We start from the raw sequence: 24,161 nt of genomic DNA on the forward strand, positions 1-24,161 counted from the left end.
AGCTACACTCCCCTAGTTAACATTCACCTGGCTGAATGGTCAAGCTACACTCCCCTAGTTAACATTCACCTGGCTGAATGGTCAAGCTACACTCCCCTGGTTAACATTCACCTGGCTGAATGGTCAAGCTACACTCCCCTGGCTAGCGTTTGCCTCTCTGCCATCTCACTGAGCTGTTGTTCAGGCTCTGAAACAGGGACAGGAAACAGTGTTTCTGATAAAGGAACTCTTTAAGGAACCAAGCAGGTCTGGGTAAAAACTGCTTACTAACACACACACAGAGACACACAGAGAGAGACAGAGAAGCTCAAAACACTTCTCAAGTGGCAGGCTACTCTAACTAGTGCTGCCTCCCATCTCTACATCAAGGCCTGGTTCCTCTTCTGTATGACTAAGCAACAGCTTGTCAACCTAGTCCTGCTTTATTGGTGAAGAATCAACACATTGTATTGTACACCATAGATACCAACACCAGACCATTTATACAACTCTACTCTATATTCGCAAGGAATACATATAGGGAATGGGATGTTATTAAGTATACTGTATAGGGATTAGGGTGTTATTAAGTATACTATATAGGGAATAGGGTGTTATTAAGTATACTGTACAGGGTGTTATTAAGTATACTGTATAGGGAATAGTGTGTTATTTGGGACTCGACCCAAAAGAACAATATCTCTATGAGAGGATAGTATCTCACCTGGCAGTCGTCCCCCTTGGTGCGCACCACTCCGCTCATGTACTGCTTGTCCAGGGAGGGGGAGATGCCAAAGCTGTTGCCCATGCAGAGGGTCTCCATGCGGCTGTCCGGGTGGTCGATCTCCACCCCCCCGTTCAGGATCACATACCACAGGTCCAGCTGAGAGGGGGTGGGGGGGGCACAATGATGACATAAGCAGCAACGCCAAACACATGACCATAACAACAGGAATCCCATCCAAATACGCTAAAGAAAGTGGTGAGGCTAGCTGTCATCGAGGCAAAGGGTGGCTTCTTTGAAGAAACTCAAATATAAAATATATTTGGATTTGTTGAACACTTTTTTTTTGGTTACTACATAATTCTATGTGTTATTTCATAGTTTTGATGTCTTCACTATTATTACAAATGCAGAACATTTAAAAAAAAGAAAGACCCTTGAATGAGTAGGTGTGTCTAAACTTTTGACTGGTACTGTGTGTGTTAAGTCTATGGTTGGCACCTCCTGTTTGTCCTGTAGGATGACGGTCGCCGCCTGCTCCACCACCTCAAACACCATGACAGTACACAGGTCCCTTCGCACTGACATGGTCATGTTGGCAAAGGCTGGCAGCTGGTGCATGAACTCCAACAGTTGTTCTGGATGGGGGGGAAGAGAGAGAAAGTGAGTAAGAGCGAGAGGGAAGGAAGAGAAGGAGAAAGAGAGGGAAGGAAGGAAGGGGAGTGAAAGAAGCAAGACAAAGAGTGTAAGAGCGAGAGGGAAGGAAGAGAAGGAGAGAGAGCAATGGAGAGAAGAGGTGAAGTGTAGAGGTCAACCGATTATGATTTTTCAACGCTGATACCGATACCAATTATTGGAGGACCAAAAAAGCCAATACCGATTAAAAAATCGGCCAATTTTTTACAAATGTATTTGTAATAATGACAATTACAACAATACTGAATGAACACTTATTTTAACTTAATATAATACATCAATAAAAATCTATTAAGCCTCAAATAAATAATGAAACATGTTCAATTTGGTTTAAATAATGCTAAAACAAAGTGTTGGAGAAGAAAGTAAAAGTGCAAAATGTGCCATGTAAAAAAGCTAACGTTTAAGTTCCTTGCTCAGAACATATGAAAGCTGGTGGTTCCTTTTAACATGAGACTTCAATATTGCAAGGTAAGAGGTTTTAGGCTGTAGTTAATATAGTATTTATAGGACTATTTCTCTCTATACCATTTGTATTTCATTAACCTTTGACTATTGGATGTTCTTATAGTCACTTTAGTATTACAAGTATAACAGTATAGCTTCCGTCCCTCTCCTCGCTCCTACCTGGGCTCGAAACAGCAACACAACGACAACAGCCACCCTCGAAGCAGCGTTACCCATGCAGAGCAAGGGGAACAACCACTCCAAGTCTCAGAGCGAGTGACGTTTGAAACGTTATTAGCGCGAACCCCGCTAACTAGCTAGCTATTTCACATCGGTTACACCAGCCTAATCTCGGGAGTTAATAGGCTTGAAGTCATAAACAGCGCAATGCTTGAAGCACAATGAAGTGCTGCTGGCAAAACGCACAAAAGTGTTGTTTGAATGAATGCTTACGAGCCTGCTGCTGCCTACCATCGCTCAGTTAGACTGCTCTATCAAATCACAGACTTAATTATAACATAATAACACAGAAATACGAGCCTTCAGTCATTAATATGGTCGAATCCGGAAACTATCATTTCGAAAACAAAATGTTTATTATTATCGCATATACCCTGACTCTGCGTGCAATGAACGCAAGAGAAGTGACACAATTTCACCTGGTTAAATATTTCCTGCTAACCTGGTTTTCTTTTAGCTAAATATGCAGGTTTAAAAATATATACTTACTCTGTATTGATTTTAAGAAAGTAATTGATGTTTATGGTTAGGTACACGTTGGAGCAACGACAGTCCTTTTTCCACGAATGCGTCAATGCTGCATTGTGTCCCACCACCCCCTCTTTTTACACTTCTGCTACTCTCTGTTCATCATATACGCATAGTCACTTTAACCATACCTACATGTACATACTACCTCAATAAGCCTGACTAACCGGTGTCTGTTTTAGCCTTGCTATTCTTTTTTTAAATGTCTTTTTACTGTTGTTTTATTTCTTTACTTACACACACACCTTTTTTTCCCTCCGCACTATTGGATAGAGCCTGTAAGTAAGCATTTCACTGTTGATTTCGGCGCACGTGACAAATAAACTTTGATTTGATGTACAGGGCAAACAGTGAGAAACAATTTGCACACCACTACAACACTGTATATATACATAATGTGCCATTTAAAATGTCTTTATTCTTTGGAACATTTTACTATTCATTTTTTATTGTTTATTTCACTTTTGTTTATCCATTTCACTTGCTTTGGCAATGTAAACATATGTTTCCCATACCAATAAAGCCCCTTGTATTGATTTCAGAGGGTAAAGGGGTATTCAGGGAAAAGGAGGAGCGCACAAGAAGCCCACCAATGTCATCATCGTTGCGGTCCACCGGGTCTTTCTCCAGACATTCCCTGACCAGGTCTCTACCAATCAGGGTGTCTGACGTCCTCTCCAGGTCTTCATCCTCCTCCTCCGAGTCCACCGCTGCCTCCGGGAGCCCGGATAGGTCCACGTCACCCATGTCACTCTCTGTAGCCTGCAGAGGTGACAGATATGGGATATTCTTTAAACGTAGACCAACAAAAATTTTAAAAACAATCCCTAAGAATTATGCATACACCACTAATTATTCACAGTGCTCATATTTTCCATGCTGTTTGGACAGATGGTTGGAATGAACTGGTGCCGAGGGTTACGGAGTGCTCAGATCAACTGGGATTTGAACCCACTTCCCTGAGGTTAAGTGACCAGCTCCCCAGTCACTGTAGAAATATTCAAGGCCATCTGTCTATTAGCTTCTCTAGTACACAGTAACAGATTGAACCTGCCTGCTCTGCTCTTTCAGGAATGGAAGTGGACAGGATCAAATGGGATGTTTCCTAGATAAGGGAATGTTACATGAGAAAGTCTGCCTGTACAGAGACGGTGTGAAACACAGAGAAAGTCTGCCTGTACAGAGACTGTGTGAAACACAGAGAAAGTCTGCCTGTACAGAGACTGTGTGAAACACAGAGAAAGTCTGCCTGAACAGACTGTGTAAAACACAGAGAAAGTCTGCCTGTACAGAGACTGTGTGAAACACAGAGAAAGTCTGCCTGAACAGAGACGGTGTGAAACACAGAGAAAGTCTGCCTGAACAGAGACTGTGTGAAACACAGAGAAAGTCTGCCTGAACAGAGACGGTGTGAAACACAGAGAAAGTCTGCCTGAACAGAGACTGTGTGAAACAGAGAGAAAGTCTGCCTGTACAGAGACTGTGTGAAACAGAGAGAAAGTCTGCCTGTACAGAGACTGTGTGAAACAGAGAGAAAGTCTGCCTGTACAGAGACTGTGTGAAACAGAGAGAAAGTCTGCCTGTACAGAGACTGTGTGAAACAGAGAGAAAGTCTGCCTGTACAGAGACTGTGTGAAACAGAGAGAAAGTCTGCCTGTACAGAGACTGTGTGAAACAGAGAGAAAGTCTGCCTGTACAGAGACTGTGTGAAACAGAGAGAAAGTCTGCCTGTACAGAGACTGTGTGAAACACAGAGAAAGTCTGCCTGTACAGAGACTGTGTGAAACACAGAGAAAGTCTGCCTGTACAGAGACTGTGTGAAACACAGAGAAAGTCTGCCTGAACAGAGACTGTGTGAAACAGAGAGAAAGTCTGCCTGTACAGAGACTGTGTGAAACAGAGAGAAAGTCTGCCTGTACAGAGACTGTGTGAAACAGAGAGAAAGTCTGCCTGTACAGAGACTGTGTGAAACAGAGAAAGTCTGCCTGTACAGAGACTGTGTGAAACACAGAGAAAGTCTGCCTGAACGCAGAGAGCCAACGAGCGACAGACGCAGAGAGCCAACGAGCGACAGACGCAGAGAGCCAACGAGCGACAGACGCAGAGAGCCACGAGCGACAGACGCAGAGAGCCAACGAGCGACAGACGCGACAAGAGCGACAGACGCAGAGAGCCAACGAGCGACAGACGCAGAGAGCCAACGAGCGACAGACGCAGAGAGCCAACGAGCGACAGACGCAGAGAGCCAACGAGCGACAGACGCAGAGAGCCAACGAGCGACAGACGCGAGAGCCATCGAGCGACAGAGAGAGCCAACGAGCGACAGACGCAGAGAGCCAACGAGCGACACAGAGCCAACGCGACAGACGCAGAGAGCCAACGAGCGACAGACGCAGAGAGCCAACGAGCGACAGCCAGCCAGCGGCGACAGACGCAGAGAGCCAGCGAGCGACAGACGCAGAGAGCCAGCGAGCGACAGACGCAGAGAGCCAACGGCGACAGACGCAGAGAGCCAACGGCGACAGACGCAGAGAGCCAACGAGCGACAGACGCAGAGAGCCAACGGCGACAGACAGAGAGCCAACGGCGACAGACGCGAAAGCCAACGAGCGACAGCGAGAGAGCCAACGAGCGACAGACGCAGAGAGCCAACGAGCGACAGACGCAGAGAGCCAACGAGCGACAGACGCAGAGAGCCAACGGCGACAGACGCAGAGAGCCAACGAGCGACAGACGCAGAGAGCCAACGGCGACAGACGAGAGAGAGCCAACGAGCGACAGACGCAGAGAGCCCGAAGACGCAGAGAGCCAACAGCGACAGACGCAGAGAGCCAACGAGCGACAGACAGAGAGCCAACGAGCGACAGACGAAGAGAGCCAACGGCGACAGACGCGAGAGCCACGGCGACAGAGCCAACGAGCGACAGACAGAGCCAACGGCGACAGACGCAGAGAGCCAACGAGCGACAGACGCAGAGAGCCAACGAGCGACAGACGCAGAGAGCCAACGAGCGACAGACGCAGAGAGCCAACGAGCGACAGACGCAGAGAGCCAACGAGCGACAGACGCAGAGAGCCAACGAGCGACAGACGCAGAGAGCCAACGAGCGACAGACGCAGAGAGCCAACGAGCGACAGACAGAGAGCCAACGAGCGACAGACGAGAGAGCCAACGAGCGACAGACGCGACACGAGCGACAGACGCAGAGAGCCACGAGCGACAGACGCAGAGAGCCAACAGAGACGCAGAGAGCCAACGAGCGACAGAGACGCAGAGAGACGAGCGACAGAGACGCAGAGAGCCAACGAGCGACAGAGACGCAGAGAGCCAACGAGCGACAGAGACGCAGAGAGCCAACGAGCGACAGAGACGCAGAGAGCCAACGAGCGACAGAGACGCAGAGAGCCAACGAGCGACAGAGACGCAGAGAGCCAACGAGCGACAGAGACGCAGAGAGCCAACGAGCGACAGAGACGCAGAGAGCCAACGAGCGACAGAGACGCAGAGAGCCAACGACAGAGACGCAGAGAGCCAACGAGCGACAGAGACGCAGAGAGCCAACGAGCGACAGAGACGCAGAGAGCCAACGAGCGACAGAGACGCAGAGAGCCAACGAGCGACAGAGACGCAGAGAGCCAACGAGCGACAGAGACGCAGAGAGCCAACGAGCGACAGAGACGCAGAGAGCCAACGAGCGACAGAGACGCAGAGAGCCAACGAGCGACAGAGACGCAGAGAGCCAACGAGCAACAGACAGCGAACCATTACAGCTGATATCTCCATGTGGGTTTGGGACTGAGAGAGACACAGAAAGAGGGAGACGTTTTGTGCCCATACAGGTCATCAGGGACATCAGTTCCTGCTGGCTGCACAGGTGACTTAGCCAGAGACACCCCGTCAAATCACGCAGAGACAGGGAGAGAGAAGAGATGGAGAAGGGAAGAGAAAAGAGACACTGCAGCCCAGAGTGACTGAGTGGAATGGCAGCTCACTGCTCAGGGCTGGACGAGAGGTCAAGAATTAAAAAAAAACACAAGCTGTAAACAAACTCACCAACTGCCAGCAATAGAAGCTGCTGGACTCAAGTCAATGTACATTTATGGACACAGCTGACTGAGCTCCTCTAAATCAATGACGGGTGACTCCATGGGGAGGAGAGAACAATCTGGTTGGTGAGAGAGGTTTGTGTAATGGTGGGTTAAAGGTGAGAGAGAAGGTATGTGTAATGGTGGGTTAAAGGTGAGAGAGAAGGTTTGTGTAATGGTGGGTTAAAGGTGAGAGAGAAGGTTTGTGTAATGGTGGGTTAAAGGTGAGAGAGAAGGTTTGTGTAATGGTGGGTTAAAGGTGAGAGAGAAGGTTTGTGTAATGGTGGGTTAAAGGTGAGAAGGTATGTGTAATGGTGGGTTAAAGGTGAGAAGGTTTGTGTAATGGTGGGTTAAAGGTGAGAGAGAAGGTTTGTGTAATGGTGGGTTAAGGTGGGTTAAAGGTGAGAAGGTATGTGTAATGGTGGGTTAAGGTGAGAGAGATTGTTTGTGTAATGGTGGGTTAAAGGTGAGAGAGAAGGTTTGTGTAATGGTGGGTTAAAATTGAGAGAGAAGGTTTGTGTAATGGTGGGTTAAAGGTGAGAGAGAAGGTTTGTGTAATGGTGGGTTAAAGTTGAGAGAAGATATGTGTAATGGTGGGTTAAAGGTGAGAGAGAAGGTATGTGTAATGGTGGGTTAAGGTGAGAGAGAAGGTATGTGTAATGGTGGGTTAAGGTGAGAGAGAAGGTGTGTGTAATGGTGGGTTAAAGGTGAGAGAGAAGGTTTGTGTAATGGTGGGCTAAAGTTGAGAGAGCAGGTTTGTGTAATGGTGGGTTAAAGGTGGCTTGGAGTTAGAGAAAATAAGAGTAGGGGTGGGGTTAGCGATGGGGTGGGGTTAGCGATATATAGAGGTATATGCAAATGATGAGGTAGGTGCAGGAGCTGAGGTTAGAACATTTTATATAATAGTGAGGGGAGGGAGGGGTCTGAGGTCCTGGGAGCAGGTCTGTCTGTGTCCTGTGTACCTTGCCCTTTAGCACACAATGCTACAGGAGAGAGGGGCCCTTCGAACCACAGGAAACCCAACTAACACACACTATAATTAGCAACCCTGGATGGATGGATGGATGGATGGGAGGAGAAGACATGTTCCATTGAACTGGAAGAGGGCAGGGGGAGAGAGGTGGAGAGAGGGCAGGGGGAGAGAGATGGAGAGGGAGGGGAGAGAGATGGAGAGGGCAGGGGGGAGAGAGATGGAGAGGGCAGGGGGAGAGAGATGGAGAGGGCAGGGGGAGAGAGGTGGAGAGGGCAGGGCGAGAGAGGTGGAGAGAGGGAGGGGAGAGGTGAGAGGTGGAGAGGGCAGGGGGAGAGAGGTGGAGAGGGCAGGGGGAGAGAGGTGGAGAGAGGGCAGGGGAGAGAGATGGAGAGGGCAGGGGAGAGAGATGGAGAGAGGGCAGGGGGAGAGAGATGGAGAGAGGGCAGGGGAGAGAGATGGAGAGAGGGCAGGGGGAGAGAGATGGAGAGAGGGCAGGGGGAGAGAGATGGAGAGAGGGCAGGGGGAGAGAGGTGGAGAGAGGGCAGGGGGAGAGAGGTGGGAGAGGGCAGGGGGAGAGAGGGCAGGGGGACAGAGGTGGAGAGAGGGCAGGGGGAGAGAGGGCAGGGGGAGAGAGGTGGAGAGAGGGCAGGGGGAGAGAGGTGGGAGAGGGCAGGGGGAGAGAGGTGGAGAGAGGGCAGGGGGAGAGAGATGGAGGAGGGCAGGGGAGAGAGATGGAGAGGGCAGGGGGAGAGAGATGGAGAGGGCAGGGGGAGAGAGATGGAGAGAGGGCAGGGGGGAGAGAGATGGAGAGAGGGCAGGGGGAGAGAGGTGGAGAGAGGGCAGGGGGAGAGAGGTGGAGAAGGCAGGGGGAGAGAGGTGGAGAGGGCAGGGGGAGAGAGATGGAGAGAGGGCAGGGGGAGAGAGATGGAGAGAGGGCAGGGGAGAGAGATGGAGAGAGGGCAGGGGGAGAGATGGAGAGAGGGCAGGGGGAGAGAGGTGGAGAGAGGGCAGGGGGAGAGAGGTGGAGAGAGGGCAGGGGGAGAGAGGTGGAGAGAGGGCAGGGGGAGAGAGGTGGAGAGAGGGCAGGGGGGGGAGAGAGGATGGAGGTGGAGAGGGCAGGGGGGGAGGTGGAGAGGGCAGGGGGAGAGAGGTGGAGAGAGGGCAGGGGGAGAGAGGTGGAGAGAGGGCAGGGGGAGAGAGATGGAGAGAGGGCAGGGGGGAGAGAGATGGAGAGAGGGCAGGTGGAGAGAGAGGGGGAGGAGGGCAGGGGGAGAGAGATGGAGAGGGCAGGGGGAGAGAGGTGGGAGAGGGCAGGGGAGAGAGGTGGAGAGAGGGCAGGGGGAGAGAGGTGGAGAGAGGGCAGGGGGAGAGAGGTGGAGAGAGGGCAGGGGGAGAGAGGTGGAGAGAGGGCAGGGGGAGAGAGGTGGAGAGAGGGCAGGGGGAGAGATGGAGAGGGCAGGGGGAGAGAGGTGGAGAGAGGGCAGGGGGAGAGAGGTGGAGAGAGGGCAGGGGGAGAGAGATGGAGAGGGCAGGGGGGAGAGAGGTGGAGAGAGGGCAGGGGAGAGAGGTGGAGAGAGGGCAGGGGGGGAGAGAGGTGGAGAGAGGGCAGGGGGAGGTGGAGAGAGGGCAGGGGGAGAGAGGTGGAGAGAGGGCAGGGGGAGAGAGGTGGAGAGGGCAGGGGAGAGAGGTGGAGAGAGGGCAGGGGGAGAGAGATGGAGAGGGCAGGGGGAGAGAGGTGGAGAGAGGGCAGGGGGAGAGAGGTGGAGAGAGGGCAGGGGGAGAGAGGTGGAGAGAGGGCAGGGGGAGAGAGGTGGAGAGGGCAGGGGAGAGAGGTGGAGAGAGGGCAGGGGGAGAGAGGTGGAGAGAGGGCAGGGGGTGAGAGGTGGAGAGAGGGCAGGGGGTGAGAGGTGGAGAGGGCAGGGGAGAGAGGGCAGGGGGAGAGGGCAGGGGGAGAGAGGGCAGGGGAGAGAGGGCAGGGGGAGAGAGGTGGAGAGGGCAGGGGGAGAGAGGTGGAGAGGGCAGGGGGAGAGAGGTGGAGAGGGCAGGGGGAGAGAGGTGGAGAGGGCAGGGGGAGAGAGGTGGGAGAGGGCAGGGGGAGAGAGGTGGAGAGAGGGCAGGGGAAAGAGGTGGAGAGAGGGCAGGGGGAGAGAGGTGGAGAGAGGGCAGGGGGAAAGAGGTGGGAGGGCAGGGGAAAGAGGTGGGAGAGGGCAGGGGAGAGAGGTGGAGAGGGCAGGGGAGAGAGGTGGAGAGGGCAGGGGGAGAGGTGGAGAGGGCAGGGGGAGAGAGGTGGAGAGGGCAGGGGGAGAGAGGTGGAGAGGGCAGGGGGAGAGAGGTGGAGAGGGCAGGGGAAAGAGGTGGAGAGAGGGCAGGGGAGAGAGGTGGAGAGAGGGCAGGGGGAAAGAGGTGGAGAGGGCAGGGGAAAGAGGTGGAGAGGGCAGGGGGAGAGAGGTGGAGAGGGCAGGGGGAGAGAGGTGGAGAGGGCAGGGGAGAGAGGTGGAGAGAGGGCAGGGGGAAAGAGGTGGAGAGAGAGAGGGGGAAAGAGGTGGAGAGGGCAGGGGGAGAGAGATGGAGAGAGGGCAGGGGGAGAGAGATGGAGAGAGGGCAGGGGGAGAGAGATGGAGAGAGGGCAGGGGGAGAGAGGTGGAGAGAGGGCAGGGGAGAGAGGTGGAGAGAGGGCAGGGGAGAGGGGAGGGGGACAGAGGTGGAGAGAGGGCAGGGGGAGAGAGGGCAGGGGAGAGAGGTGGAGAGAGGGCAGGGGGAGAGAGGTGGAGAGAGGGCAGGGGGAGAGAGGTGGAGAGGGGCAGGGGAGAGAGATGGAGAGAGGGCAGGGGAGAGAGATGGAGAGAGGGCAGGGGGGAGAGAGATGGAGAGAGGGCAGGGGGAGAGAGATGGAGAGAGGGCAGGGGGAGAGAGATGGAGAGAGGGCAGGGGGAGAGAGGTGGAGAGAGGGCAGGGGGAGAGGTGGAGAAGGCAGGGGGAGAGGTGGAGAGGGCAGGGGAGAGAGATGGAGAGAGGGCAGGGGAGAGAGATGGAGAGAGGGCAGGGGGGAGAGAGATGGAGAGAGGGCAGGGGGAGAGAGATGGAGAGAGGGCAGGGGGGAGAGGTGGAGAGAGGGCAGGGGGAGAGAGGTGGAGAGAGGGCAGGGGGAGAGAGGTGGAGAGAGGGCAGGGGGAGAGAGGTGGAGAGGGCAGGGGGGAGAGGTAGGAGGGCAGGGGGAGAGAGGTGGAGAGGGCAGGGGGAGAGAGGTGGAGAGGGCAGGGGGAGAGAGGTGGAGAGAGGGCAGGGGGAGAGAGGTGGAGAGAGGGCAGGGGGAGAGAGATGGAGAGAGGGCAGGGGGAGAGAGATGGAGAGAGGGCAGGTGGAGAGGGCAGGGGAGGTGGAGAGGGCAGGGGGAGAGAGATGGAGAGGGCAGGGGGAGAGAGGTGGAGAGAGGGCAGGGGGAGAAAGGTGGAGAGAGGGCAGGGGGAGAGAGGTGGAGAGAGGGCAGGGGGAGAGAGGTGGAGAGAGGGCAGGGGGAGAGAGGTGGAGAGAGGGCAGGGGGAGAGAGGTGGAGAGAGGGCAGGGGGAGAGAGATGGAGAGGGCAGGGGGAGAGAGGTGGAGAGAGGGCAGGGGGAGAGAGGTGGAGAGAGGGCAGGGGGGAGAGATGGAGAGGGCAGGGGGAGAGAGGTGGAGAGAGGGCAGGGGAGAGAGGTGGAGAGAGGGCAGGGGAGAGAGGTGGAGAGAGGGCAGGGGGAGGTGGAGAGAGGGCAGGGGGAGAGGTGGAGAGAGGGCAGGGGAGAGAGGTGGAGAGGGCAGGGGGAGAGAGGTGGAGAGAGGGCAGGGGGAGAGATGGAGAGGGCAGGGGGAGAGAGGTGGAGAGAGGGCAGGGGAGAGAGGTGGAGAGAGGGCAGGGGAGAGAGGTGGAGAGAGGGCAGGGGGAGAGAGGTGGAGAGAGGGCAGGGGGAGAGGTGGGTGGAGAGGGCAGGGGGTGAGAGGTGGAGAGAGGGCAGGGGGTGAGAGGTGGGAGAGGGCAGGGGGGAGAGAGGGCAGGGGAGAGAGGGCAGGGGGGAGAGGGCAGGGGAGAGAGGGCAGGGGGAGAGAGGTGGAGAGGGCAGGGGGAGAGAGGTGGAGAGGGCAGGGGGAGAGAGGTGGAGAGGGCAGGGGGAGAGAGGTGGAGAGGGCAGGGGGAGAGAGGTGGAGAGGGCAGGGGGGAGAGAGGTGGAGAGAGGGCAGGTGGAGAGAGGGCAGGGGGAGAGAGGTGGAGAGAGGGCAGGGGGAAAGAGGTGGAGAGGGCAGGGGGAAAGAGGTGGAGAGGGCAGGGGGAGAGAGGTGGAGAGGGCAGGGGGAGAGAGGTGGAGAGGGCAGGGGGAGAGAGGTGGAGAGGGCAGGGGGAGAGAGGTGGAGAGGGCAGGGGGAGAGAGGTGGAGAGGGCAGGGGGAGAGAGGTGGAGAGAGGGCAGGGGGAAAGAGGTGGAGAGAGGGCAGGGGGAGAGAGGTGGAGAGAGGGCAGGGGGAAAGAGGTGGAGAGGGCAGGGGGAAAGAGGTGGAGAGGGCAGGGGGAGAGAGGTGGAGAGGGCAGGGGGAGAGAGGTGGAGAGGGCAGGGGGAGAGAGGTGGAGAGAGGGCAGGGGGAAAGAGGTGGAGAGAGAGCAGGGGGAAAGAGGTGGAGAGAGGGCAGGGGGAAAGAGGTGGAGAGAGGGCAGGGGGAGAGAGGTGGAGAGAGGGCAGGGGGAAAGAGGTGGAGAGAGGTTAGGGGGAAGAGGTGGAGAGAGGGCAGGGGGAAAGAGGTGGAGAGAGGGCAGGGGGAAAGAGGTGGAGAGAGGGCAGGGGGAGAGAGGTGGAGAGAGGGCAGGGGGAAAGAGGTGGAGAGAGGTTAGGGGGAAAGAGGTGGAGAGAGGGCAGGGGGAAAGAGTGAGGAATGGGATGAGGGCGGGCAAAAAGAGGGCTACATGGAGCGTGGGGAGGGCTGGGTCAGTGGAGCTGGGGAAAGCTACTGAAATGGTAACGTCCACAACTTTCCATCCTTCCTCCTTTACAAGCAGGAAAGCCATGGAGCATTGACTGACTTCAAAGTCATACAGTATTGAAAGAACAAAAGGCTAGGAGCATTACTGAAACAGAACAATGGAACTTCAAAGCTTTGGAAAGGTGAGGTTATACGTATACTATGTCAGCTCAGTTTGTGAATGGTGAAATAGTGTATCAGCTACCTGGTAGAGGTCTGATAGGCTACTGCTCCCCGAGTCGCTGGTGATACTGCATCCGGATTGGCTGGGCGGCACGTGGATCCCCTGGCTGTGGGGGTGGTCTGTAAGGTGCATCTTGTTTAGGTCTCCAGGAAGCTGCTCAGACACACACAGGAAGAGAGCAGGACGGCTGTTAATATCACAGGACACACGCGCACGGCAAGCGGGTGAACACACACTGTAGACAGACACGCACGCACGCACGCGGGTGAACACACACTGTAGACAGACACGCACGCACGCGGGTGAACACACACTGTAGACAGACACGCACGCACGCGGGTGAACACACACTGTAGACAGACACAAACGGCACGCGGGTGAACACACACTGTAGACAGACACGCACGCACGCGGGTGAACACACACTGTAGACAGACACGCACGCACGTGGGTGAACATACACTGTAGACAGACACGCACGCACGCGGGTGAACACACACTGTAGACAGACACATTTACGGCACGCGGGTGAAAACACTGTATACAGAGAGACAGAACACACAAGCGATCAACTAGATTCAGCAGAGGGACGAATTTTTCATGAGTGGATGGTCGGAGGGCAGGAACATAATGACTAATAACTTGTAGACTGCAAGAAGCCTAAACAGATATGTTTGCTAAAATAATAATTTAATATCTGTATACGATGACGTCGTGTCTCTACTATGTGTGGGAATACTTAGGTACAGATTTCTTCAAATAAAATCACTTGGAGCTGATTTCCTGGTGATTATTTTTTAACAGGCTTTTATGTCCAACAATGAAATTCCACACAAGAATAAATAAATAAGTGTATTTGGAAAGTATTCACACCCTTTAAATTTTCTTATGTTACAGCCTTATTCTAAATGGATTGAAGAAATACAAATCCTCCTCAAAATACAATCCCCCATAATGACAAAGCAAAAGGAAATACCTCATGTAAATCAGTATTCAGAACCTTTGCTACGAGACTCGAAATTGAGCTCAGGTGCATTACATTTACATTACATTTAAGTCATTTAGCAGACGCTCTTATCCAGAGCGACTTACAAATTGGTGCATTCACCTTATGACATCCAGTGGAACAGTCACTTTACAATAGTGCATCTAAATCTTAAAGGGGGGGTGAGAGGGATTACTTATCCTATCCTAGGTATTCCTTAAAGAAGTGCATCCTGCTTCCATTGATCATCCTTGAGATATTTCTACAACTTGATTGGAGTCCACATGTGGTAAATTAAATTGATGTGACATGATTTGGAAAGGCACACACCTGTTTATATAAGGTCTCACAGCTGACAGTGCATGTCAGAGCAAAAACCAAGCCATGAGGTCGAAGGATTTGTCCATAGAGCTCCGAGACAGGATTCTGGGGAAGGGTACCAAAATATTTCTGCAGCATTGAAGGTTACTATGAACACAGAGGCCTCCATCATTCTTAAATGGAAGACGTTTGGAACCACCAAGACTCTTCCTAGAGCTGTCTGCCCAGCCAAACTGAGCAATCAGGGGAGAAGTGCCTTGGTCAGGGAGGTGACCAAGAACCCGATGGTCACTCTGACAAAGCTCCAGAGTTCCTCTGTGGAGATGGGAGAACCTTCCAGAAGGACAACCATCTCTGCAGCACTCCACCAATCAGGCCTTTATGGTACAGTTGCCAGACAGAAGCAACTCCTCGTCAATGGCTGTGCGAAGTTGCTAGATATTGGCGGGAACTGGAACATGCCTTTCGTACACGTCGATCCAGAGCATCCCAAACATGCTCAACGGGTAACATGTCTGGTAAGTACGCAGGCCATGGAAAAACTGGTACATTTTCAACTTCCAGGAATTGTGTACAGATCCTTGAGAAATGATCTTGCTGAAACATGAGGTGATGGCGGTGGATGAATGGCAAGACAATGGACCTCAGGATCTCGTCACAGTATCTCTGTGGGTTCAAATTGACATCGATAAAAATGTAATTGTGTTCATTGTCTATAGCTTATGCCTGCCCATACCATAACCCCACAGCCACCATGGGGCACTCTGTTCATAACGTTGACAAGAGCAAACCGCTCACCGACACGATGCCATACAAGTGGTCTGCAGTTGTGAGGTCGGGTGGACGTAGGTTGGAGGTGGCTTATGGTAGAGGAATTAACATTCAATTATTTGGCAACATTTCTGGTGGACATTACTGCAGTCAGCATGCTTATTGTATGCTTCTTCAGAACTTCAGACCTCTGTGGCATTGTGTTGCGTGACAAAACTGCACATTTTACAGTGGCCTTTTATTGTCACCCAGTACAATGTGCACCTGTGTAATGAACAGCTTTTTGATATGCCACACCTGTCAGGTGGATGGATTATCTTGGCAAAGGACAAAATGCTCACTAACAGGGATGTAAACAAAAATGTGCACAACATTTAAGAGAAACAAGCTTTTTGTGAGATGAGGATCACTGAAAATAAACTGTAATTGAAAGAAAAATGTACCACTTCCGTCGCTCCCATTCAGGGCGCAGGTTCGCTCCCATTCAGGGCGCAGGTTCGCTCCCATTCAGGGCGCAGGTTCGCTCCCATTCAGGGCGCAGGTTCGCTCCCATTCAGGGCGCAGGTTCGCTCCCATTCAGGGCGCAGGTTCGCTCCCATTCAGGGCGCAGGTTCGCTCCCATTCAGGACGTAGGTTTGTTCTCTAAACCATAAGCTACTACTACACACCAGTCAATAATGATCACCTCACCTATGGTAGATGGACTAAACTTCCAGTCATCCTGGATAATGTTACAACAGCTCAGTGTTTCAATAACCAACCAAGAAAACCATCCCTTCAATGAGAGACTCAAGACACCACATCCAAAACAGACAAAGAGCAGCCACCAAAGCCCTGCTAACCAATTCCCTGCTAACCAATGCCCTGCTAACCAATGCCATGATAACCAATTCCCTGATAACAATCTAACCACACACAGTCAATGTGACCAGTTCAGCTTCTATATCACATCGATCAGGTATTCTACCAACTCAGTCCAGTGTTCCCAGGTCTTACCAGCCTGAGGCGGGTGAGGGAGCTAGTCTGGTTGCGTGGACAGTGGGTGAACCTGCATCACACCTACCTCCATGCCCACCTCTGCCAGCCAGGCAACAAGCCACCCGCCCAAAACTGGCACTGGACCCATCTCCGTGCCACCATGCAATATTAAAACAAGTTCAGTCTACACTACGTACTGGTGGGGGCTGGGCAGTCCCACCAACTTACAACCCCTTAACCCATCCCTCCACAGGGGACTGGAGAGAGTCCATCCTCCAACCTCTACACCATACACAAGATAAAACACAGGCTGGACTAGGAGACAGGAGAGCTGTTTGCAGTCATGAGAATGACCCTGAACACAATAACACCTAGGTGGATCTGGAAAAATCCCACACTGACAATTAGGTTAGACAAATGGCTGTCTCCTAGATGGGCTGGGCTCCCCACCTCGGTCCTATGTAGAGAGCAAGGCCGAAGCTGGAGTTTAAAAAAAATGTAACCTTTATTTAACTAGGCAAGTCAGTTAAGAACACATTCTTATTTACAATGATGGCCTGCACTGGCCAAACCCGGACGATGCTGGGCCAAACCCGGATGACGCTGGGTCAAGCGCTGCCCTATGGACTACAGCCTGTATTCGAAACAGGGTGTATGTAGTAACACCTCAAGCACTGAGATGCAGTGCCTTAAGCCTCTGCGCCACTCAGGATCCCCAGGGTGAAGGTGTGCAGTGCAGATAGGGCGGTCAGAGAGTAGCCTAACCGTGAATAATGTAACACTTCTCCACAGCTCAGTCAGAAAATCACAACCAAAACCACAAGCATTCTCATCTGGACACATCCACTCCTATTCAATAAAATCAATTTCCCATTACACTGGGGCTGTAAGTGAAAATCTTCTTCCACTTACAGCTCAACTGGCACCAACATGAGGGGCGTCGCCGGCAGCAGTTGATATTGACAACAGCAACCAAAGGTGCCATAACTAAAATGAAATGTGTTTCAAGTCATACAGCGGCCGGTTAGAACAGACTCTCCCTCTCAACGAGCTAAACGGGTCGCTCATTCTGTTTATTCCACAGCCAAGTGGGTCAATATTGATTCCTTTACGATGGGGTCAGGTTTCAGACAAGGATGCAGGCCAGAGATTCATCAATTTAACAAATCTATCGGATTCAGAGGAGAAAACGAATGTATATATCCATTATCATGGCCTCAAAACCCATAACATTTAGGATCTCAATGCTCCAACCACTCTGGTTAAAACTCCCAACATCAAACAACAACAGCAGCACCGTTATCAACATGGCAATCAGAAACAGTGGTGACACAAGGTCGGGTGTTGATGTCACATGGCAATCAGAAACAGTGGTGACACTAGGTCGGGTGTTGATGTCACATGGCAATCAGAAACAGTGGTGACACTAGGTCGGGTGTTGATGTCACATGGCATGGCAATCAGAAACAGTGGTGACACTAGGTCGGGTGTTGATGTCACATGGCATGGCAATCAGAAACAGTGGTGACACTAGGTCGGGTGTTGATGTCACATGGCATGGCAATCAGAAACAGTGGTGACACTAGGTCGGGTGTTGATGTCACATGGCATGGCAATCAGAAACAGTGGTGACACTAGGTCGGGTGTTGATGTCACATGGCAAGGCAATCAGAAACAGTGGTGACACTAGGTCGGGTGTTGATGTCACATGGCAATCAGAAACAGTGGTGACACTAGGTCGGGTGTTGATGTCACATGGCAATCAGAAACAGTGGTGACACTAGGTCGGGTGTTGATGTCACATGGCATTCAGAAACAGTGGTGACACTAGGTCGGGTGTTGATGTCACATGGCATGGCAATCAAAGTCTTTCATCCTGGGGATGGAGTCTGATGGCATATGAGAGGCCATGGGAGGACGGGATTGGCTAATGAGGACACCGGGGGGGACAAACGGGCCAATGAAAAGGAAGACCTCGCTAATTGCTGCAGTCTCACGGCTCTAATTCACACTTCACACCAACTTTTACTTAATGGCACGCCAATGCCCTCCCGCCTTCCACTGTCTGTTCTCTTGTTCTGATCATGAATTAATGATAGCAGTGTGGGGTGATTAAATATGAATGTCTTATTCCTTTGGCTGTGTGAATCTATCACCTCAACAAGGGAACGCAAGGCGAGCCAGGACTGATAATTTAAGTCGTCGCTCTTAAAGCCCAAACTATGACTAGACCTAAATTGGAGTCACAACAGAGCATTTCTAATTTATTCACTTCTATTATAACCTTACTTTGAAAAGGAGATATATTTTAGTGAACTAATTTCATTTCTGTAGACTGGCTACAGTAATTAACTTGTTGTGGGATTGGACCGCCATTCCCCTCGTTCCTAAGGCCTTTATAGTGCACTATAAAGGGAATCGGCAGCCATTTGGGACGCAGAGATTGGAAAAGGTGTAAGCAGATATTTAGGTGTAATGCTAGCAATGACCCTGGTTCACAAAGACAGGCCACTGATCCAGAATCAGCCAGCTGTAGACACAGCAGCACTAACGCACCGGTACAGGATCCCGGCAGGGGTTCCACCATTAAAACATAGTGGAGCATACTGGACGGATGGCATATTCAACATGCATAGATCCAAGCCATTTCTATTCCATCTTTCATTGGAGGCAAATCATTGCATCATGTATGACAGGAGAGAAGCAATCTTCACATCTCAAAGTGAAATAAACCAGAAGGAGAGGTCTTATCATGTTTTTCTTTTATCACAGAGTAGAGCAGTCCTCCTAAACAGAGACACGTGAGCCTGGAGGTGGGCTGGGCTGCTCGGGGTTAAGAAGGAAGTACTTCTGATGATAACACTGTAGAGGACGTCAGTCACTGGAGCCATCCATCTAAACTATTCACATGTCCAGATGTTGCTCCTCCCCGCCGGTGTCAAATACACTCCCAGACAAACATCTGTGACCCGGAGGATAGTCTTTTCCCTCCTCCCACATGGCGGCAGGGCGGGCGCTTTAATCACTGCTTCAGAAGGGATGTCCTTGATCAGTTGAACAGGAGATTGATCCATTTCAGATGTAACGTCTCGGAACCGTTCCAAAACACACACACGGGTTACAACTGATCTCCATTTCCATGTTTTATGTATCAATATACCAACTCAAATCAGTTGGGTTAGATTAGAGCATCCAGCTGTGGATCTCTGTGTTCTGCTAGTAAGTGAGGAGAGACCAACCGACTGACACACAAGATGAACGCCGTTGTAAATAACAGGCTGGGAAGAGTGCTGCAGACTGCACTCAGAGAGAAAGAGCAGCTTATTGATATATATAGTGGATTACTCCACTAGCTTGTCAGCTTTCCTTCCCTTCCCGAGACCCAAGCAGCCAAACAATTAGGTTAACATCAATAAAATGAGCGTTACTCCTGGCTGCCAACTCCCTACCAGGCCAAATTTAAAGGGATACTTTGGGATTTTGTCAATAAGGCCCTTTATCTACTTCCCCAGTGTCAGATGAACTTGTGCTTACAATTTGTGTCTCTGCGTGCAGCAGTGGAGGCTGCTGAGGGGAGGACGGCTCATAATAATGTCTGGAACGGAGCAAATGGAATGGAATCAAAAACAAGGAAACGGTGTGTGATACGTTTGATACCATTCCACTCCAGCTGTTACCATGAGCCCGTCCTCCCCACTGACCTCCTGTGGTGTGCAGTTTGAAGGAAGTGGCTAACTAGGGCTAGCGCAATTGCTAACTAGCTTCAGTATAATGACAGTCTATGCCAACAGACTTCCAGTCATTGCGCTAACGGTAGTTAGCATTGGCTTGCAAAACAACCTCTAACTTCCTTCATACTGGACATAGACATACAAATGGTGTCCTGGTAGGTTAGCTCAGTAAACATCAGCGTCCAGTGTGCGCTTTGAAGGAGAAACGCTCAACACCCGTTGAATATGACCGGTGTCAGTAAACCTCAGTAAACATCAGCGTCCAGTGTGCGCTCTGAAGGAGAAACGCTCAACACCCGTTGAATATGACCGGTGTCAGTAAACCTCAGTAAACATCAGCGTCCAGTGTGCGCTCTGAAGGAGAAACGCTCAACACCCGTTGAATATGACCGGTGTCAGTAAACCTCAGTACACATCAGCGTCCAGTGTGCGCTCTGAAGGAGAAACGCTCAACACCCGTTGAATATGACCGGTGTCAGTAAACCTCAGTACAGCATCAGTGTGCGCTCTGAAGGAGAAACGCTCAACACATCAGCGACCAGTGTGCGCTCTGAAGGAGAAACGCTCAACACCCGTTGAATATGACCGGTGTCAGTAAACCTCAGTACACATCAGCGACCAGTGTGCGCTCTGAAGGAGAAACGCTCTGAATTTACAGACGGATAATCTGACAGCACAGTGGCAGTCACCAACGCTCTGGATAACGTAACAGCCTAAGTAATGTTCAGTGAGCTGTTCTCTCTCTCACTTAGCTGTCTGGAAGTAGCTAGCAAGTTAGCTTGACTGCTGTTAGTACATTCGGATCAACCCTTAAAGAGATGGGTGGGGCTAAAGCTTAAGAGGGTGTGAACGATGATGTATGGTGGAGACAGGCTCTCCGATAGTAGTACCAAACCATTCAAAGGCCATTTTCTCAAAACTGAGTTCACACGTTTATCAACTTTCAAAGCATAATTACTTTCCCATTGTTCCTCAACTGTAGTGCATTACATACAATTTTATCCAATAATATATATATTTTGCTACTTAAGAACGATTTGAGCCCGTCGGTCACATATGACTGGGGAAGTAGATAAAGGGCTTCGGTCAAAATCCCAAAGTATCCCTTTAATGGCACTGGAGGTGGACTAAACACAGCTGAATCTCAAACACTGGGTCCTGTACTGGGACACCAGTCATTATGCCATCTATTTGAGCAGCGGAGGTGTCCTTTAGCTAAGTCTTGATTGTTCTAATTAGTACAGACATATTATGAACCAATAACTACTGAGTTATACTGGATGACACAAATGAGTACACACTGAAAGAGATGGTTGTAGAAATGAATTTCCAGATAAACAAATCATGAGTGAATGGATGGAATCCAGGAAGACATAAATAAATATCCTATAGAAGTTGGCATGCTCCCTAAATTAGAACATCTGTACACAATGTCTGAGTAAGTAATGATGCCAACATATCACATCACATTAGATAGGGACATGGCATGGACTTCAGTGGCCTGCAGATGGCAGCACCGCCAAACAGGCATGGCAATACTCAACTCAAGAATCAATCAATGTGCCAACCACTGGGCAAATAGCCTCATTGTTAATGCAATTTAGTTCATGTCATAACCTCAATTTTTTTTTAAACACACCAACACATCTTCAGTATATCAGCCAGTTCCACAACTGTTAAAAAGCCAACAAGTTGAGAAACAAGAATACACACACCGTAGTTCTCCTTTGATGTCAGAGTCAATCCATTCCATCTTGATTTAGAGAATGCCCTCTTCCACTCACAGGATCAAACAAAATGGCGCCAAATGAGTGTAGCCAGAGGCCAGCACATAAACTCACTAGGGAAGGGCAGTATGCAGGATGTTCATACTGCTCCTATACCCTACAGGGGTACACGGTATTATTGGCAGTGCACACAAGAGGTGTCATTTCTTTTAATAGATTTGGATTTGTTTTTTGACACACAAAACAAAAAATGTTGGCAACCGGGATCTTAATCCAGCAGGGGATTGAACGTCTGCTGTAGCGAAGAAGCTTGATCTTTCATACTAGCCACAAACCAATGCCTAGTTGGAGCCCTGAGCTGGAAAAAAATAAAATTTGGCCCATCTTAGATAGCCAACTTAGTTATAAGCCAGGCCGGGAGCCCCAAAACAACCAAAATAAATAAATAAATATACACACCCACTTATTTCAAAACACCTCTATATACACAATACACCGCCCAAGCCTAGCGTACACTCAGAGAAGCACTAGCGCGCACACACACAAATTAGTCCAGTGGTTGGCTTAATGGTGATAGAGGTACAGGGGACACGGCAGCACTGCATTGCTCTCACACAAACTCTCTGTGAACCAGCCCACCCTGAGATTATCCCCACCTCCACTCACTAACACTCCCTGACCTCTTCCCTCTCTCCCAAAGCGCCTTCTGCACTCAAACACACAAGAGCAGTACTGTGAACCAAAGTCTACATCAAGATACAGTCCAGGGAGTGGAGGAGACAGAGGGCAAGCGAGGGAGGGAGAATATTATCTTTACAGAACCCCCACCTCTGTAGTAAGATGCATAGGGCTCTTGCAGATGAGATTGCAGGAAATTGAGAGATGTAAATTCATTTAAGTTGGATTTGAAGGTGACAAGTACAAAGGTGAGGCGGGGGGGAGTGAGAAAGAGCGAGCGCGAAAGAGTGAGAGGGCGAGCGAGAGAGCGAGCGAGTGAGAGCGCGACAGAGAGAGCGACAGAATGCGAGCGAGAGGGCGAGCGCGACAGAGAGCAAGCGACAGAGCGAGCTCGACATACACAGGGAGAAGAGAAAAGGCTGCCGGGTGAAGACCCTTATCTCCCTCCACCTCATACATAATGATGACAGTCAAAGGACTAGGTAGTTACTCTCTTTGGTTTTATGCCAACGCACAAATCAGAGCCAGCAGCATAAGCATGATGCCAGACCAAATAACTAATAATGAAAGTTGAGTGTGTCACAATTAATTTCACTGTTCCTTGTTGAGGCGGCATCTAGGCTAGCACGTGTCACACATCAGACTGTCATTCTGGAACCAAAAAAGGAAATAGGATGAGAATGTTTTAGTTAAGACTATTTTAGCGATGATGTTCCCGGTCCTAAAGAGATACCAAAGAGTTGAATCACCACCCTTCCTGTGTTGCAACAGAATGTAAACTGAGGAGGAATGGCTGTCATTACTCCAGTAGGTAGTGACAGTATTGTGACAGCCAGGATGTTGAGTGGTGGCGTGGTGCTGACACTGGCCCCGCCAGCTAGCTGGGACTTTTGCTCCAGACAGAGGATGTAGTCAGAGTGGCAGCCAGGACAGAAACACAGGCACGACAACAGTCTACTGCTGACGCTGTCTGTGTCTCCTCAGGGAGACAGTTACTAATAGTATAAGGAGCCATCCAGGTTTAATCGCCCTGCCAAGGCCATCCTAAATCACCCAATTGTAATTAGTGGGAGCCACTTCTGTGTGTGTACAGGTTTAAAGACATTACATAAATCAATTAATTTACCCTCTCTGCTAGTTGGAGTGAGAGAATTACAGCAGGTCAAAACTCTAAAGCCCTCTTGAGGAATGGTTATTTATTAAAAATACCAAATTAATTGATTTCAGGGTGGGGATGTACTCCGTATCAGAGGGATGGGTACAGGTCTCTGCCAGGGAGGTTTGATGTGTATGTCTGGGACATTAATATTTATAGGGGGGCTTGACACACCTGTAGCAGACTGCCTGCCTCTCCCCTGGCATGTGTACCATACTCAAACAGCACTGAGACAGAGTAACAGAAGGAGAGACAGACAGACAGAAGAGAGAAAATGGGCCCCAGCCTGCCTCACTGTGCTAGGTGCTGTTAGAAACAGGCTGGTGTGAGGGAGGGGAAGGTGGCCCTGTCAGGGGCTTTCAGTAAAGATGGCCATGGTCAATGCTACCCAGCTGAAGGACACAGAAGGCTAAACACTGGTTAACACCGACCACCAAATCCAGTGAGGGTTAGACCCCCCCTTCTCCTCACAGATGCTTCCTGCCCTCCTACCCTGCTCCACCCCCCACCATGTACAACAACAACAGGCCCAGGGAGAGACCACCGGACTGAAACAGGGGGGTCCAGCCTGCAGGGGCTGCAGTCTGCCAGCCACACCCTTTAGTTCTCCTGTGTTATTGCTGGTTCTGGATCGTGTCATCTACAGTTGGCAACGTCCTCTGGCTCCTCCAGATGGTGGAAAACATTGGGGCAAAGGCAGTACCGTCTGACAGCTTAGTGTGGAGTCCAAACTAACAGTGTTGATGGACATAGCTTTACAGTTATTGGTTTAACAAGTTGTTATTGGTTTAACTGAAAGCGGTGGTTGGGTGTACAGGCTCATACAGGCTTAACCTCCAGGATCAGTGAACTACTATGTGAAACCCTGCAGGAACAAGCAGATACTATATTCATTTACCTTGCTCCTTTGCACCTCTAGTATCTCTATTCTGCACATCTATCACTCCATTAATTGGTATATTGTAATTTCTTCA

The 24,161-nt window shown here is 51.0% G+C and overlaps 1 protein-coding gene across 6 annotated transcripts in view; it reads right to left on the reverse strand.

The window, feature by feature from the left end:
• Positions 1-24,161, reverse strand: part of LOC124013748 (rap guanine nucleotide exchange factor 6-like) — a 429,435-nt gene that overhangs the window by 42,808 nt on the left and 362,466 nt on the right. For all 6 annotated transcript variants that reach the window (XM_046328248.1, XM_046328242.1, XM_046328266.1 and 3 more), the window contains 4 exons: positions 12,862-12,993; positions 3,205-3,376; positions 1,205-1,341; positions 704-862 (listed from right to left, as the gene is read on the reverse strand). In XM_046328248.1, the coding sequence (XP_046184204.1) occupies positions 704-862; positions 1,205-1,341; positions 3,205-3,376; positions 12,862-12,993 (600 nt within the window). The remainder of the gene's footprint in view (positions 1-703; positions 863-1,204; positions 1,342-3,204; positions 3,377-12,861; positions 12,994-24,161) is intronic.

The sequence above is a fragment of the Oncorhynchus gorbuscha genome, linkage group LG02 (assembly GCF_021184085.1).
Source record: "Oncorhynchus gorbuscha isolate QuinsamMale2020 ecotype Even-year linkage group LG02, OgorEven_v1.0, whole genome shotgun sequence".
Taxonomy (NCBI): domain Eukaryota; kingdom Metazoa; phylum Chordata; class Actinopteri; order Salmoniformes; family Salmonidae; genus Oncorhynchus; species Oncorhynchus gorbuscha.